The sequence below is a fragment of the Cucurbita pepo genome, chromosome LG01, assembly GCF_002806865.2.
Source record: "Cucurbita pepo subsp. pepo cultivar mu-cu-16 chromosome LG01, ASM280686v2, whole genome shotgun sequence".
NCBI lineage: Eukaryota > Viridiplantae > Streptophyta > Magnoliopsida > Cucurbitales > Cucurbitaceae > Cucurbita > Cucurbita pepo.
The window spans coordinates 8,651,305-8,668,863 of NC_036638.1; the positions used below are offsets into that span (position 1 = coordinate 8,651,305).

At 37.7% G+C, this 17,559-nt stretch overlaps 3 protein-coding genes and 1 pseudogene across 4 annotated transcripts; 3 read left to right on the forward strand and 1 right to left on the reverse strand.

The window, feature by feature from the left end:
• Positions 1–401: 401 nt before the first annotated feature.
• LOC111798733 (probable serine/threonine-protein kinase PIX7) lies at positions 402–3,940 on the forward strand. Of its 2 annotated transcripts, XM_023682063.1 has the most exons (7): positions 402–611; positions 718–1,095; positions 1,787–2,130; positions 2,271–2,406; positions 2,617–2,753; positions 2,830–2,953; positions 3,156–3,940. In XM_023682063.1, exons 2-7 carry the CDS (start codon positions 888–890, stop codon positions 3,674–3,676), a joined length of 1,470 nt encoding a protein of 489 aa, XP_023537831.1. In that variant the 5' UTR covers positions 402–611; positions 718–887; the 3' UTR covers positions 3,677–3,940. The 2 variants fall into 2 exon arrangements, with proteins under 2 accessions (XP_023537831.1, XP_023537822.1); XM_023682054.1 differs by having other exon boundaries at positions 402–1,095.
• Positions 3,941–4,687: 747 nt separating this feature from the next.
• LOC111798640 (alpha-amylase 3, chloroplastic-like) lies at positions 4,688–11,352 on the forward strand (the record flags this gene model as incomplete). The annotated part of the gene is made up of 13 exons (XM_023681915.1): positions 4,688–4,999; positions 5,204–5,334; positions 5,467–5,521; positions 5,600–5,722; positions 5,847–5,967; positions 6,347–6,699; positions 7,010–7,617; positions 7,746–7,935; positions 8,149–8,255; positions 9,257–9,506; positions 9,913–10,035; positions 10,215–10,382; positions 10,943–11,352. Coding segments are annotated over 13 exons (2,703 nt in total), but the record flags the coding sequence as incomplete, so codon positions are not given.
• A 1,116-nt stretch (positions 11,353–12,468) lies between these two features.
• Positions 12,469–14,672, forward strand: LOC111798800 (probable pectate lyase P59). Its single transcript, XM_023682138.1, has 4 exons — positions 12,469–12,973; positions 13,069–13,720; positions 13,793–14,035; positions 14,111–14,672. The coding sequence occupies exons 1-4, from the start codon at positions 12,780–12,782 to the stop codon at positions 14,333–14,335; spliced, it is 1,314 nt and encodes a 437-aa protein (XP_023537906.1). The 5' UTR covers positions 12,469–12,779; the 3' UTR covers positions 14,336–14,672.
• A 179-nt stretch (positions 14,673–14,851) lies between these two features.
• Positions 14,852–17,559, reverse strand: part of LOC111798835 — a 5,505-nt pseudogene continuing 2,797 nt past the window's right edge.

The window sequence follows — 17,559 nt, forward strand, 5'->3', positions numbered from 1 at the left end:
AATCGGTTTTTCAATTTGGGAAAAAGAAATAAATTATAAACTTCTTTTTAATAATTCGAAAAAATAGAGGGAAAATTGAATAGAGGTGCGTGCAATGCACCGAATAATTTGACGTGCGCATTCAAATCCGCCCACGAAGGCAGACACGTCAACATCCCTGTGGGGTCACGGTCACCTTCTCTCCCATGCCCGAAGTGCCCGATTTTACTACTTTCTATTGCCCGAAATGTTTGGTCCATTCTGATTTGGCGCCACGGGCCACGGTCAGCTGATACGCCCGGCAGTTTGGTCGCTGCCCGCTTCCCCGGGCAGCGACGCAAACTTTTGGCCAGTCTTTGATTCCATTGGAAAATGGGGGTGAGGGGAGGAAAGAAAAAGGAAGAGAGAGAGAGAGAGAGAGAGAGAGAATTGATATTTTGGAAAATAATTTTCCTTTTATTTAATTGTTTTTGTTGCATAAAATTTATAACTCTACCAGCTTAAAACTAATCTGCTTGTTCTTGTTGAAAACCCATCTTGGGGATAATCTATATCTTTAGGCGCACAGATTTGTAAGTTGAACAGCGAGAGGACTGCAAGAATCACTGTCCTTCGATGGAAAGGAGACTTCTGTATGAGCTCATTCTAGTTCATCCATTTTCTGCCTTTTGAAGGGTTTCTCTTGGAATTCATCGATTTTTATACGATCTGCTAATCTTCTTCTTTCTTTGCCCTTAGTGAAACGGGGTAGATTTGAGTGATCTTTTGGTAGGCTTCACTTCCGCTGTTTCGAGGAAAAAATTAACTAGCCGGGGTTGATGTAGCGACTCGGGAAGGTGAGGCACTGGATGGTGTTTCCGATTCGAGGATTTTTTATGATTATCTGTGTTTTTCTTGGTACTTGAGCCATGGAGGTAATCGCTGAAGATGGGAAAGTTGAGTCTCGGGAAGTGAGGGAATCGAAGGGGAAGAAGAAGAAGCAGAAGAACAACAAGGAACAGATTGAAAACTTGGAAGAGGAGACTGGTTGTTGGATTGCTTTGAGGATTTTTGGTAGCTGCATTTCTTCGAGATCCAAAGTTGATAGTTCGATTAGTGGGACTAGTATCAACTATGGTAATGACTTATGCTATCGGAAGATCATTTTCCTCTTGTTGTATTCTCTGTACTCTCTTAATGGCTTAGAACTTGGATTTATTGCTTTCTGGGACCTCCTGAAATTTCTACTTTAGTTTATGTTCTTTAAGGGTTTGATTTTGATTGTTGTGATTTGGAAACATTTTCTGATGTCAGCATTGATTCTTTTCGCAAAAGTGTCCAAGAGTAGGCGTGGTTTTTGTATTGTTGTCACAAGTTGATTAACAACAATCTTTGTGTACTTAAAATCATTGAACAATGCGAGTTCTTAATCTTGCATTTGTGTTATTTAAGATTAGAAAAGTTGTAATGGAAGTCTAGAAAATGGATCTTGAAGCTCTGCTTGACTTATCCCGTCAAGCTTCTGTAGAAAGCGGGAGTGGTTGTCTTGAATGCACAGCTTTTACCTTACGAATCAGGAACGATCTCCTCGACTTATGATAACCCTTGTTGCAAAAATGCAGACTGGTGTCCTTTTTTTGTGGATGATAATCTTTAAAAGGTTATAGATGGTGGGTAAGGAACGGATTGTTTATAGGAATGGGGAATTTAGATTAATGTTTTAAGTTCGAAACAAAACTGCATCCTGCGCCGTTGATATCGATATGCATTTTCTAACTTTTTATTTTTAATTTTCGAGTTTTACTAATTTATGATCCTTTTGTGCCAGCTGAAAGCAAGTCTACGGCTGATTCAAGTAGAGACCAACGAACACCTCGAGAGATATCTTCAACAGCCACAAGTATGAGTAATGCAGAGAGTACTTCATCCACTTCCAAACTAGAAGAGGAACTTAAAATTTCGCCTCATCTACGGAATTTTTCATTTAATGATCTTAAGTTGGCTACAAGGAACTTTAGACCCGAGAGTCTACTTGGTGAGGGTGGTTTTGGTTGTGTTTTCAAGGGTTGGGTTGAAGAAAATGGAACTGCTCCAGTTAAACCTGGTACAGGACTCACTGTTGCTGTTAAAACGCTCAACCACGATGGTCTTCAGGGCCATAAAGAATGGATGGTTTGTAGCTTCTCTGATCGTCTTTTTGATATTTTGATGCATTTTTCATCCTGTATGCATGTGATAAAAAGTTGTTTGGATGGTAGGAATTTCCATATGTTCTACTTTCTAGTTGATGGGTGGGTTGTGTTATGTGGCAGGCTGAAGTGAACTTTCTTAGTGATCTCAAACATCCGAACTTGGTCAGACTTATCGGTTACTGCAACGAAGATGATCAAAGACTGCTTGTATATGAGTTCATGCCTAGAGGAAGCCTGGAGAATCATCTTTTCCGGAGTATGTTGCTTCATTTTTCATTTCCATTCATCCTGTAGTTTTTGGGTAAATGGTGCATTCTTCGAGTCTTCTCTTACGAATATATCAGGAAGTCCGTGACTTACGATCTCATCTGTTAATTAGTTAACTAGCTTAGTCTTTTTAATATTTAAAAACCGATCTCGTATGTATGCTTCTGTTTCTCATTTGTAAAAATCTGTATATGTGCAGGATCTCTACCTCTTCCGTGGTCTATTAGAATGAAAATTGCTCTAGGTGCTGCCAAGGGCCTTGCTTTTCTTCATGAGGAAGCACAAAGACCTGTGATATATCGTGATTTTAAAACGTCCAACATTCTATTAGATGCCGTATGTGACAGAAGCTGTGGATATAATTTGTTTTTCTTCATTATTTATCTTCCTCCTGAAAGTATCACTATTTCAGGAATACAATGCCAAGCTTTCTGATTTTGGACTTGCAAAAGATGGACCTGATGGAGATAAAACTCATGTATCTACTCGTGTGATGGGAACGTATGGCTACGCAGCTCCAGAATACGTAATGACCGGTGAGTTTTAGAATATTCAAATGGAAATTTTCCTTGAACTGAGTAGAACTTATGGTCCTATAGTCTAGGAGCTTGTTCCCATAGCAGGCAACACTAAGATTAAAATTGTAGAATTAGAAACTATGTTATCTTGTTCAGTCTACCTGTGCCTTTTCATTGTTCCTGGCGATTGCTTTTGGTCTGATACATGCTGCTCCGACAGGACATCTTACATCGAGGAGTGATGTTTACAGTTTTGGAGTGGTTCTTCTCGAAATGTTAACTGGAAGAAGATCCATGGATAAAAACCGTCCTAATGGTGAACATAACCTTGTGGAATGGGCACGGCCATACCTAGGAGAGAAAAAGAGATTCTATCGTTTGATAGACCCTAGGCTTGAAGGGCATTTCTCAATAAAAGGTGCCCAAAAGGCAGCACAATTAGCTGCTCAATGCCTTAGCCGAGATCAAAAGATCAGACCTCTAATGAGTGAAGTTGTAGAAGCCTTGAAGCCCCTCCCAAACCTCAAGGACATGGCAAGTTCATCTTATTATTTTCAGACAATGCAAGCTGACCGCATACGATCGAGCCCAATGGCGAGAAATGGCTACCATGCCGGGGCTGGACCAGTTCCGAAGAACGGGCAGCAACTACGCAGCTATTCAGTCGCCAATGGTTCTCATACTTCTCCATATCATCATCAGCAACCCCATCCATCTCCAAAACCCAATGTCAAAGCCTAAGAATTGGGTTGTTTGGTAATTAATTAGTAATTATCTAGTTGTGTTAACCCATCTCATTTTGTCATCGATAGATCTCCCCCTTCTACCTCAGTATAGATAGATGTTTATTTTGCAAAACAGCATTTGCTGGTGGATCATTGAAAATGCTACAGACAGTGATGTCTGCACTATCATCTTGTTAGAATGGGAAACCTGTCAGTAAAGTGTACGATAGCAGATGAATTTTGTTCATCCATTTTCAATCTCATATTGTTTTGGGAAGAACAGACAGAACTCATTAGCTCTTCTCTTCACTCCTTTGCCTCATCATTTTTGTGGCTCAAACCTTTCCATTTTAGGAAAAAAAATGATACTAACAAGCAACTTTGCTGGCTNTCCAAAAAAAAAAAAAAAAAAAGAATCTTGGATTGACAAAGTATTAAGCAACGCGCACCCTTATAAACCTGATTATTGATAACGAATACGTGAATAATCAATGGGTTCGACTGAATTATTGGAACAAGGATGCATTTGAAGCTGGAATTACTGTAAGATGTTGAACGGCTTCTCACACCCACTTTCCCAATATGCTAACCGTTCGAAATCCGCCGCGTGGACGGCGGAGAAAAGAAGCAATCATCACAGACAACTGAAATGACCTGAACTCCGAGTTGCCATTTGCTACCTTAAATTCATTCGGTTTGCTGTCGCAAAGAGCAAATATTTCTAAAAAAGCTGCAGTGCAGGTAAGCTGTTTGTAGAATGTCCTGTTTCTTTCTTCAAGCTAAAGAGCCCACAATTAGTCGTTTGATGACAAAGAAGAATCGAAATTTTCAAATGGGTGAATCTTTTCTTAACGTTTTTTGTGAATTGGATGAATATATTATTTCTAAACCAAATTAGGAAAGCAAAAGGGTCACAAATTACATCATATTTTAGTTAACAAATAGCGTCCACTCCTGTAATTTTTCTCCCATCTCTCTGTTTTGGTTTTTGCTCTGTTCTTCTTTTCTTTGTTCAACTTCTTCCTGAACTTGTTCTGTAGAGGGAGTGGCAACTGTGGGATCATGTCCAATTGGGATTGATCCTCTTCTCTGTCACTGTGGTGAAGGGAAGCACAGATTTTACCACCGTCCTAGATTCCATACGCTCATAACCTGTTCCTTTAGTTACTGTCCAAATAAGATTCTTTATCGTGGCCAAAAGAGCTTTGTCAATTATAATTACACTTCTTATAGAGTTCCTGCTTTTAGAGCTACCAATACTAATGCGTCTCTTCTTCAAACTTTCCAATCTATGGATGTCTTGCTCAAGGATACGTTTCCTCTCAACCGCATCGAAAAGGTTTAAATTTTATCTTAGGGTGTGGGGCTCTTTTTCTTCCTCTTTAATTTGTGGGATCTGTTTTCTTTCTGCTGGGAAGTGCATTTCCTCTTTGCTTCCTTGAGTTGTTCACTCTCGAGATGATAATTTTTTTTGTTTTCCTTTACTCGCTTTTCTTGTTTTCCATAAGATTTTTTTGTTTTCCTTGTTGATTTGAGCTTGTAGTTGAAGGGAATGATATCTGTCAGACTAGCCCAGGTGAAGGACCAGAATCAATTGGAGCTTACTATAGGATGTAACCTCGATGGGAAATGGATCCTTCAATGGGAAGTGTCCTCAATCGACGACAGTGGCAGGTATATCTCGTTTTAATCTATGTTCCTTTGGGTATAAGGAGAAGCCTAAATTACTAAAAAATTTACTGATGCTGAGTTTGTTTCGTTGATACCGTCTTCATCTAAAATGGGTTGAATGAATGAACCTTACAGCGAATGGGATCAACCTCCTGAAGAAATTACACCCCCGGGCTCAATACCCATCAAAGTTTGTAACAGTCTCTTCATTTCAATGCCTAAACTGTTTTTGCATGCTACAAAAGTGTAATAACAATTATATTCTCAGGATTATGCTATTGAGACACCATTGAAGAAATCATCCTCATCTTCTTCGGGAGATTGTGTTCATGAAGTGAAGATTCATCATGTTCTCGATAAGACAATTGCAACTATATATTTTGTTTTGAAGGTTCTTATTTTCAGTAGTTAGCAATTGAGGATGTTTGCTATTCCTCTTTGGTCCTTTGATCATTCTCGTTTTTAATATTGCAAGTTCTTTTGGTGAATCTGACTTCTTATTTTTGGTAGTGCAGGATGAAGAAACTGGAGTTCTGTATCAGCACAAAGGGAGAGATTTTAAGGTGCCTCTTTTAGAATACCATGGTGAAGATGAAAATATAGTTGGAACAAAAAAGGATTTGGATTTATGGCCAGGTTAGAGAAGTTCTTATGAAATATAGTTGTCTTGATTCAAAGCAGTCATTGAGCTGAATAAGACCGATAGAGATAAATGATTTTATGTTCATGGCATATCTATTTAATTGACGGTACAATAAACCACTGATTAAGTATTTTTCTCTTTTTCTCTTTGATCTCTCTTCTGTTATGTCAATCTGATCTGATTTCATGATAGGAGCTGTAGGCTTAGCTGTTGAGCAGCAAGACATCCTAAGTGATTTCTTTCATTGTATACATTCTTAGAGCACTGAACTAGAAAGTAATGCGCCTATGGTCCATTTCTTGCTTCCATTGTGCACTAGAGGGAATTTAATTTCGTTAGTGGGTTATGATTTTTAGATGGCCTCAATTGTAGGGGCTTTGGTTCAGCTATACAACCTCCTTGTCAAAGCAGAATCAAATTCTAAAGATCAAGGAAGCAATGGTGAATCTGGAGATACAAAGGAGAGCAAAAAGGATTTGGAAGGCTTCTATGAAGAGCTGCCTATTGTAAAAGAAGTAGCTGTTGATAATTTGGTCTGTGTTTCGGTTAGAAAGTGTCCAGAAACAACAAAATATCTTTTGTATTTGGAAACTGATCTACCTGGAGATGTTACTGTTCATTGGAGAGCGTGTAGAGATGAGACTAGGAAATGGAAGATTCCAGCTGCTCCTCATCCTCCGGAAACAACAGTGTTCAAGAACAAGGCCTTGCGTACCCTACTGCAGGTCCGGTGCAAAATATTTTTTCCCTGAAATTTGAGCTAATACTTATTGCTAATTCAACTCTTTTCTGGCATTATTGGGACAACGAATAGAAATTCAGAGACATATAATCGGAGGGAACCTTGAGTGTAGCCTCCTTTAAGCTCTTAAACCACGCGGTACCTTGGCTTTTTAGAGAATCCTGCTCCTGTGTTGTGGGCGGGCTCTTTGAGGTCCTCCTAATGAGCCGTGGATGTGAAAAATTATCTTAGAAAAATTAACATGAGTATAAACTCAATTGGTTATTATTAATTATGAAATGTTCTGTTTGCAGCCGAAAGAAGGGGGGAAGGGAAGTTGTGGAACTTTTACCATAGAAGAAGATTTTGGAGGATTTCATTTTGTTCTCAAGCAGAATGAGAACTCTTTGTTAAACTATAAGGGAGATGACTTCTATGTCCCCTTCTCAAGTTCTGGTAACTTGCCTGATCACCCGAGACGGAGCGAATCAGAGGATGCCGGAGTATCTAGAAAACCTGGAGAAGAATCTGAAGGAGTTTCTGTTACTGACATTTCTTCTCAGAAGACTCAAAAGAAAAAAACCAAAGAAGCACAAGAAAGCATTCTTCAGGAAATTGAAAAATTGTCTGCTGAAGCCTATGATCTCTTCAGAAGTTCTTCTTCAACAGAGGAAATAATTGAGACGCCTAAACCCGTAGAACCACCCGTTCGAACATCCTCTGGCACAGGTACAGGTTTTGAAATATTGTGCCAAGGGTTCAATTGGGAATCTCACAAGTCTGGAAGATGGTACATGATACTTGAAGAGAAAGCTGCAGAATTATCCTCCCTTGGTTTCACTATGCTGTGGTTGCCACCTCCAACAGAATCTGTGTCACCAGAAGGGTATATGCCGAAGGACTTGTATAATTTAAATTCCAGGTATATGCAGATCCTTTTCTTTTTTCAATCCACTCCTAGATTAAATCATTATCACTTGTCGAGTAACCGTTAACGTCCAATGATTGTTCAAAACTGTTGTTCTATGGAGTCTACTTTGTTGATTTTAGATATGGTAACATTGATGAGCTGAAGGATGCTGTGAAGACGTTCCATGATGTTGGGATAAAGGTTCTTGGTGATGTTGTCCTAAATCATCGTTGTGCACATTTTAGAAATCAAAATGGTAGCTGGAATATATTTGGTGGTCGCTTAAATTGGGATGAACGTGCTGTAGTCTCAGATGATCCACATTTTCAGGTTTGATGTTTTAGTAATTCGATCATTGATATGAATGATTATCCACTTTTCATTTGCGATCTAAAATTAATTATCTTATACTGAGGATGAAGAATGAGAGAAAATTCTTACAATGCAAATACTTCATAACCCCATTATCTTATACTGAGGATGAAGAATGACAGCACACATGTAAATGTCCCGTTGATTATTCAATTTTTATGCAATGTGAAGGGAAGGGGCAACAAAAGTAGCGGAGATAACTTTCATGCTGCGCCTAACATTGATCATTCACAAGATTTTGTGAGAAATGATATTAAAGAATGGTTATGCTGGTTAAGGTTAATTCCCCAACCAATCCTTTTCTGGCTGAACTATTAATTTCTGTGGAACTTTTATCTGTTTATTTCATAGTTTCTAGTCTTCTATGTGAAGACCTTATTGTATTGTGACATGATAACTCATAAGTTTGACATAGCGGTGAAAAGAGGCTTTGGACTGAACCATGAGGTCCCTAGTTCAATGCCCTCTCATTGCATAGCTGCAATTTGAGACCCTTTTTGCACTAATAGGTGCCTGATCAAATCTTAAATTAACCAAATAAGCGAAGAGTTTGAGTTACGTTGGTACCTGGGCTCCTGAGTCTCTTTAATTCTTAGAAACTATCAGAATAGAATATTTGCTACCGAGAGATCCCACATTGGTTGGAGAGGAGAACGAAAGATTCCTTATAAAGGTGTGGAAACCTCTTCCTAGCAGACACATTTTAAAACCATGAGGCTGACGGTGATATGTAGCAGGTCAAAGTGGACAATATCTGCTAGCGGTGGGCTTAGGCTATTACAAATGGTATCAGAGCCGGGCACCGAGCAGTGTGCCAGCGAGGATGCTGGGCCCCTAAAAGGGGTGGATTGTGAGATCACACATCGGCTGGAGAGGAGAACAAAACATTCCTTATGAGGGTGTGAAAACTTCTCTCTAGCACACACGTTTTAAAACCGTGAGGTTGACGGCAATACGTAACGGGCCAAAGCGGACAATATCTGCTAGCGTGGACTTGGATTGTTACATTACCATGAAAGGTGTGGACATGCATGATTGTCTTATCAATCTTTTTAATGTTCTCTCCTTGAAATGAAACCATGCGGCTATCTTTAAATTATTAATTGGTGGGTTTCATTCTGGCTGTTTTAACGAAGTGCTTGATGTTCTTAACTCTATGATTTGCTGATATGAGTATGCACATACGTTTCGTAATCAATTCAAATGTCTCTTTTTCACTTTGCTTTTAAAGATTAGAGTAGCCATGCTTTATGCATATGTTTCTGCTGTTGACATGCAGAAAGGAGATTGGGTACGATGGGTGGAGGCTTGATTTTGTCAGAGGATTCTGGGGTGGTTATGTGAAGGATTACTTGGATGCAAGTGAACCTTACTTTGCTGTTGGCGAATACTGGGATTCCCTGAGCTATACGTATGGTGTGATGGATTATAATCAAGATGCTCATAGACAGAGAATCATTGACTGGATAAATGCTACTAATGGAACTGCTGCGGCATTTGATGTCACTACCAAAGGGATTCTTCATTCTGTAAGCCTTCATTTAATTAACTGGTTCTCAGTTCTGTGGACGAAAATTTCTCAGCTTATTCTGTGTCTGTTTTAGATGTGTCTGATGGATTCAATTATAAAAATCATATTGGTGTTCATTTTAGACAGTACTTCTGCAGCAATCCCTAAGATTCTTTGATTCTTACTCGTAGAACGTTATATACTTCTGAGATGCTTATTATATTTTTCCATGTTCTTAACTCTATGATTTGCCAGTAGATATTGTCCTTTTTGGATTTTTCTTTTTGGGCTTCCCCTCAAGATTTTTAAAACACGTCTGCTACGGAGAGCTTTCCACACCCTTATAAATAATGCTTTGTTCTCTTCTTCAACTAATGTAGGATCTCACATTTTTTCGGTAACCATTTGGAAAATCTGTTTTATAGGCAGTTGATAGATGTGAATATTGGCGTTTATCAGATCAGAAACGAAAGCCTCCTGGAGTCGTTGGATGGTGGCCTTCTCGTGCTGTTACCTTTATAGAGAATCACGACACTGGATCTACTCAGGTTTGAACATCTTTCCATAACAACCAGTTTATTGCATGAAATCGACTGGATGAAACATTCATTACAGATACACTCTGATGTCTTAGGATTGATAAATTATTTTTGATGTTTGTACTTTGGATGTTCTTCCATTTTAAATCTTAAAATTAATTTGGTGATGGTGTTTTCTGATGTTGTAGGGTCATTGGAGATTTCCCAGTGGAAAAGAAATGCAAGGATATGCTTACATCCTGACTCATCCTGGGACACCATCACTATTCTTTGACCACATTTTCTCCCACTACAAATCTGAGATTGCAACACTTATTTCTCTTAGAAAACGGCAGAAACTTCACTGCCGGAGCGTAGTAAGTATGAATGATCTTTTTAAAAAATTGAAGAAAATTGCTATTATCCTATGCCTCCACAGACGAAGAACAAGTATAAGTAGGGTTTGTTAGACGAACACGACTCTCCACAATGATATGATATCGTCCACTTTGAGCATAAGCTCTCGTGGCTTTACTTTGGGCTTCTCCAAAAGGCCTCATACCAATGAAGAGAGTATTCCTTAATTATAGACCCATGATCATTCCCTAAATTAACCGATGTGGGACTTTCATCATCCAACACCTCCCCTAGAACAAGGAGTATACGTCTCCCCTTAATTGAGGCTCGACTCCTTGTTCTTTTGGAGTCTTAGTCATTTTTTACTATGCCTTCGAGGAGGCTCGACTCCTTTGTTCGACATTTGAGGATTTACCAATCTATTGGCACAACTAAGTTTAGGGCATGGCTCTAATACCATGTTAGATGAACACGACTCTCCACAATGATATGATATTGTCCATTTTGAGCATAAGCTCTCATGACTTTGCTTTGATATGATATCTAACGGACTTTAATTACTCTGTCCGGTAATTTTCAGGTTAAAATTGAGAAGGCAGAAAGGGATGTGTATGCAGCCACCATGGATGAAAAAGTTGGAGTGAAGATTGGACCAGGCTATTTTGAACCTCCTAGAGGATCCAGTGGATGGTCATTGGTTATGGAGGGAAAAGACTACAAGGTCTGGGAAGTATCCAACTAAATCCAAACAGCCAACTTCTATGGGACTTTATTGGATTGTGTATAGTAGATTTATACTGCTATATATGTATCATACATGTTCATCATAAAGTTAGCTTGGTTAGCTTGCCTGTTGCTAGCTTAGTCAACGGTTATACGTATCAAAACTATATATGATAAATAATATAAAATAAATAGTCATAAATAACAAATAACTATGTATCGTAAAAAGCTATATATATGGTAAAGTTGAACTATGTACTTTATGTATTCTCTGTTGTTATACATAATTGAAGTCATCAGTATAAACCTTTATCTCTTATTTTTTCGTGTTCATCTAGTTCGAGTGTGCGTTGTTGCGAGATCTTAATGGTAAAGTGCACCGTAAACTTATGGGCAGGTTAATATTATAGGAGATACATTTACTAACATAATTTTTAAAAATTTAAATTTTAACCATTGAAAAAAATCTACCACATGGCTTTTAGTTTAAATAATATAATTTGAATGTTAAAATTAACTAATTATTTTTTTTAATATAGCCAAAACACACATATATATTAAAAATATTTTATTTTGCAATTTCATCCCTGGTCCCATTTATCTAACGGGGAAAAATGTTCCACACTTTCTTCCTTATTCTCCGTCTAAACGAAAAATTTCCTCTCCGTTTAGGACAGATCTCTACAAAGCTCCGACCCCACAGGTAAAATAGACATCACTAATATATGTATTAAATACTTTTTAAAGTTCAATAATCTATTAGAAATAAATATAAAAGTTGAAAGACTAAACAACTTCACATCTATATAATTACATAAAAAGCCAAATGTATATACACTAACTATATTTATGACAAAATGTTATAAAATTTTAGATTAAATTACAAGATGATCTATTGAACTTTTGTTTTATTAGATCATAAAGTTTAAAAAAAATGTTTCTAATTTCATATCTAATATACTCTAAGTTGTAAAATTGTGTAAAGAATTCCTAAAATAATAGGTATCTAATAATCAACATTTCTAAAAATTTACAAATTGTTTAACAAATCTATGAATTAAAAAAAAAAAAAAAAAAAAAAAAGGTCAAATAAGTAATTATTAAAAAAAAAATGTTAATCTTAAAACAAAGACAAATCTTGAGAGTTGTTTTTTTTTATTAAAAAAAAAAAAAAGAAAAGAAAAGAAAAAAACTCCAATTCTTTAAAAATAAATAAATACAGGAAATTTTTAAAGTGGATAAACCTCCAAGATTTTAATTTTTGGGTGTACAATTTTTTTTATTATTTTTTAGAAGTAAATTCGCATATTTGAGCATTGAATTCTTAGGATGGAGACAAAAAAAAGGAAAAAAAAATAATATTAATATTAATATAAAGTTCGATTTGTTCAATGTCTGTTTAAAAGCAACGGAAACAGAAAAAACAGCCAAAGCTGAGCCACAGAAAATATCTATGTTAGTAAATAACTGTTTTAACCGTCCGAGTAGCTAACGGTTCTCCCTTCTTCCCGCCATGAACGACCTTCGCTACCCCATCATCATCTTCCTCTGTTTTCCCTCATAACTCCTTAAAACCTTCTCCTTCCCATCAACCAATTCACACTTCCTCAAGCGGAATCCTTCGTGTTTCGCTTGAGGATTCAAATCCGGTAATCATAGTCTAAGATCCAAAGGGCTTTCATCATCCCACAGAAATGGTAGCACCCACGAGCAGAGCTATGCTTGGGGTTCTGCTAACATTATCCTTGGTGGCTACTGCATATGCTGACATTGGAAACTTCGATGATTACTGGAAATCACGCGCCGCCAAGGCTGAGAAAGCCGCCGCCAAGGCCTTCGACCCTAATCCAGAGAACGTCACCGACATCCTCAATGCTGAAGTTGAGCAGTAAGTTGTTTTATTTTTTTTTTTTCAATCTTCAGGAGAAATTTTGTAGTAAGAACTCAGGGGAAATGAATTAATGGGATTGGAGTTTGATGCAGGGAATTGAGCGGAAGCAATGATACGAGAAGGAATTTGAAGAGATATAAAGGGCCATGTCTAGCCACTAATCCCATTGACCGGTGCTGGAGATGCGACCCCAATTGGGCAAAAAACAGGAAGAAGCTGGCCGATTGTGTTCTGGGTTTTGGCTGGAAGACCATCGGCGGGAAGTTGGGTCCATTCTACGTGGTGAACGATTCGTCGGACTCGGATATCATGGAACCAAAACCTGGGACCCTCCGACATGCTGTGATCCAAAAGGGGCCGTTGTGGATCACATTCTCAACCAACATGGCCATTAGGCTAACTCAGGAGCTCATCGTGTCAAGCGACAAGACCATAGATGCAAGAGGCGCTAACGTTCAGATTGCTTATGGGGCTGGCATTACTCTTCAGTATGTACAAAATGTGATCATCCATGGGCTTCGTATCCATCACATCGTCATGGGTAGCGGCGGAATGATCAGGGACGCTGTGGACCATGTGGGTTTGAGGACAATGAGTGACGGCGATGGCATTTCAATTTTCGGTTCCTCCAACATTTGGATTGACCATGTTTCCATGTCCAATTGTCAAGATGGTCTAATCGATGCCATCATGGGATCCACTGCCATCACCATATCCAATAGCCATTTCACTCACCACAATGATGTAATGAAGCATGCTGAAACCATGTGACTGATGTTTTCATAAAAGAGTTTAAAAGTTGGGAGTTTTATGCAGGTGATGCTGTTCGGAGCAAGCGATGGGTACTCGAATGATCAGATAATGCAAGTGACAGTGGCATTCAATCACTTTGGTCAAGGGTTGGTGCAGAGGATGCCAAGGTGCCGATGGGGGTTCTTCCATGTCGTCAACAATGACTACACTCATTGGCTTATGTATGCCATAGGTGGTAGCCAGCATCCCATCATTATCAGCCAGGGCAATCGATTCATTGCTCCTCCAAATGTAAATGCTAAAGAGGTAATCAAATCAAATCAAATCAAATCAAATATTTAATTTTCTCAAGAAACTAAAACTGGGTGTGAACCAACTCAGGTGACAAAGAGAGAGTACTCGCCGGAGAGTGTGTGGAAGACGTGGACATGGAGATCAGAGGGAGACTTGATGATGAACGGAGCATTCTTTGTTACCTCCGGCGACCAGAGGAAGAAACGACCTTTCTCAAAGATGGATATGATCTCGTACAGAGAAGGGACATACGTTACCAGAATGACACGTATGTCAGGTGCGCTAGCCTGCTTCATCGGCAGACCATGCTAAACTTCAACTCACACGTCGACTTAAACTCGCCGTCAACGAACAGATTTTTACTCTTTGGGTCACCGCTCAACTCATAGAGTATTAATTTTTTGGTTGGCTCGACTGGATTGGGTCTTTCTGGCATTATCAACCCTCTTTGTTCACTTCCTTATTTACCATAGCATTAATAAATATTTGTTATTATTGGACATTTTTTTTATGGGGAAATTTTGAAAGAATACAAATGTGAAATAAAAGAACGTAAATTTGACGTGCGTTCTAACACATAATGTTACAACTTTTCTTTTTTATTTTTACCTTTGGCAAAGTCTTAAAAATTCCTCCTGTAAATGTTGCAAACTGTAAAAAAAAAAAAAAAAGATGTTAGAACTTTTATTTTACCTTGGCAAGATCATAAAAATTCCTCCTGTAAATGTTGTGCACTGTAAAAAAAAAAAAAAAAAGTGAGCTACAAAAGAATGGATGATGAATGAACAGTGATTCTAAAGAAATAATCAGCCACAAGAAGCGACATAGTAGTGATTTACGGGGCAAAATGGGGCAAAATTTTGTTCCATGACCCTTACGTATCATTGATTCTGTAGAATCTGGAGTGGAATTGAATTTCTCAATACTGTAGTTTATTCGTGTGAAGGAGTAATCACACCTCAAAAAGTCCTAACGTTGCATGGTATTTTACTCATTGCCAACATGAACTATTCATAAATTTTAGGAAAAGGAAGAAATTGCGCCTCCTTGGAATATATGTAAGATAAAAAACTTGAACAAAAGTGTGGATGATGGTGGAATCGACACAGGAGGATGCACAGCAGACAATCTCTCTTCCCATTAACATCTAGTTGATGCGGACCTGCCATAAGTCAAAACAACAGCATAAATGATGAGTAACATAGCACGCCGTCTTTTCTATGCAATTGTTGGGGGCATAGCAAAGAGATTTATATTCTGAAATTGGCAAAAAGGAAAAGAAAAGACGTCATAAAATTTAAACTTTTGAAGTGAGGTCATCTAACCCAGAGAATCTGACAATTCATATCTATTATCTCCTTTATTCTATTAATAACTTAGCCCCAATAGAAAGTATAACCAAGGCAATCTAACACAGGCAAGGTTTATACTTCACATAATCGAACTAGCACGAGATATGGAAACAGAAATAGGGTTATCTCGAGGCAGATAAGGGATGTTGGTCCTTTCAAATTCCAATTTCTCAAAGTATAATGAGAACAACCCAGTTAAACAACACTGTTGCACATTAGTGAACATTAATCACTTCTACATGTATACACTAATAATCTGAAAACAGGGGGAAAATCAAGATGAAACCAAAAGTCCTCAAACCTGAGAAGGGCTCTTGGTTGGCCTTCTGTAAAATCTCGTGAAAGCGTATCAGTAAGTTCTTTAAGACCCTGAAAGAATCATTGGGAAACTTACAAACAAGTAATAAAAATTAAAAGTTATTTAAGACAGGTAAATGAATAACCCATATCTGTTTGATGCGTTCCGTAAAATTGAGAAGCAAATGTTGATCATAGAAAGTTTTGAAAGGGCATTTGGTGCTTCCACAACAAAAATTATGGTTGTGAATGAAGGAATAATTGTTTCATACTTGACAACGGCCCAAGCTTTAGAAAGTTGGCACAACGGATGACATTGAGAATAAAAAACATTGCGCTTAAATTATCACAAATTGCAAAAGTACTTCACGTTATATGCATTCCCCCTTCAAGCTTGGGGGTTGTTGCATAATGCATACCTTCAGATTAGGAGTTTCCAGATGCGTCAGCAGACCCTGAGTCCTGCCTGGAAGTTTAAGCTGCTCCTGCAAGTACCGGGATACAACATGTAACATCAGTTCAAAAATTGAAATAATAAGAAATGGAAATAATTGAGTCAAGTAGTTAACTTGATCAACAGACACGTGACAAATATGAGAAAAATAAAAGAAATGTAACTTAAGGACCCCTCCGACCAATAATGAAATTAATTAGTCAGTCACAGGACCCAATTATTGAGAGAAAGTTGAAACAAAATAATCGCATCTGATAATGGGTATAGTTGAGTTGTTTTTTTTTTCCAGTTCAGGCTAATTTGCACATGTACTGGATCCAACCTTCACAGTTTCAGACATTTTCGCTTGCTTTCCATCAACAAAGTTGCACAAGTACAATACACCAACATTTGCAAGTTCCTGAAAGTAACGGATCATCATAAGCAAAGTTCCCAATATCGTAATAGTAGAAATGACTTTGCAATAATAAAAAAACAAAATCATATCAGGAAATGAGAACGACTTTGGGAAACCTCCCTATCCTAAATACATAGGCGATACGTCACCCAATTTTATTCTATTTGGTTAGAGACCTAGCCTTTTAAGGTATAAAAGAAGACCAGTCAAACTGACAAAGTCAGTACTATATACACCCAAAAAAATAAAAGAGAAAGTTTCTCACCTGCTTATATTCAAGAGAAGATAGTTTCCCATCCTGAAACAAGAGAGAGATGTATGGTAATTAATGCTCAAGTAAAAGTGATACACCATAAGTAATCTCTTTTAATGTCATATCCCTGTCAGTAAACGCGAATTCTAGAGAATCCCTCATCACTTATCAAATTCGAAACCAGAAGCAGTTACTGAAAAAAATGATTTGACATGTCTGTGCAAGTACAACTGTCAAAGCAACGGCATAGTAAATGCAACAGATGGATCAGATTACAAAATCTTATGAGATAGAAACATATATATTAGTTTTACAACTACTTGAATGGAAAACTCACCAAACCAGAAACCATGTTTTGCAACTGAGCCAAGTCAAAGTCGATGCCAGAAAGAGATTTTTGAACTTCTGCTACCTGTTCCACCAATCTTAACCATATCAAAACATGATGTAAACGTTTATAAATATATGACAGAATGCACCTCCTACCCCTTCATGTGAACAAAATTTCAAACGTACTACATCTATATAGAGATAAGAAAGCAGCTTGGCTTTTATTTGCGATCATATTATATGGAAGTTATCAATATTTCTTGGAGACTTGGCACTTAAAATTTTGATAACATTCAGACACCTCAAAGCGTTGGATGCATGCAATTATTTATATATAACTTTTATCTTTTTAGTTTTTTTCTTAAATAAAAAATAATAACGCTCTGGGAAAAAAAGTGTAGTATGATGGATTGCAACAGTTTCAACATAGCAAAGGATTTTTTTTTTTTTTTT

Bases quoted from the DNA above. Each gene is read 5' to 3' on its own strand.
- LOC111798733 (XM_023682054.1), top strand. From the start codon at position 888: ATGGAGGTAATCGCTGAAGATGGGAAAGTTGAGTCTCGGGAAGTGAGG. The intron at 2,131-2,270 runs GTTTGTAGCTTC...GTTATGTGGCAG, and splicing joins AGGGCCATAAAGAATGGATG to GCTGAAGTGAACTTTCTTAG. The intron at 2,407-2,616 runs GTATGTTGCTTC...GTATATGTGCAG, and splicing joins GGAGAATCATCTTTTCCGGA to GATCTCTACCTCTTCCGTGG.
- LOC111798800 (XM_023682138.1), top strand. From the start codon at position 12,780: ATGGTAGCACCCACGAGCAGAGCTATGCTTGGGGTTCTGCTAACATTA. The intron at 12,974-13,068 runs GTAAGTTGTTTT...AGTTTGATGCAG, and splicing joins CTCAATGCTGAAGTTGAGCA to GGAATTGAGCGGAAGCAATG. The intron at 13,721-13,792 runs GTAATGAAGCAT...AGTTTTATGCAG, and splicing joins ATTTCACTCACCACAATGAT to GTGATGCTGTTCGGAGCAAG.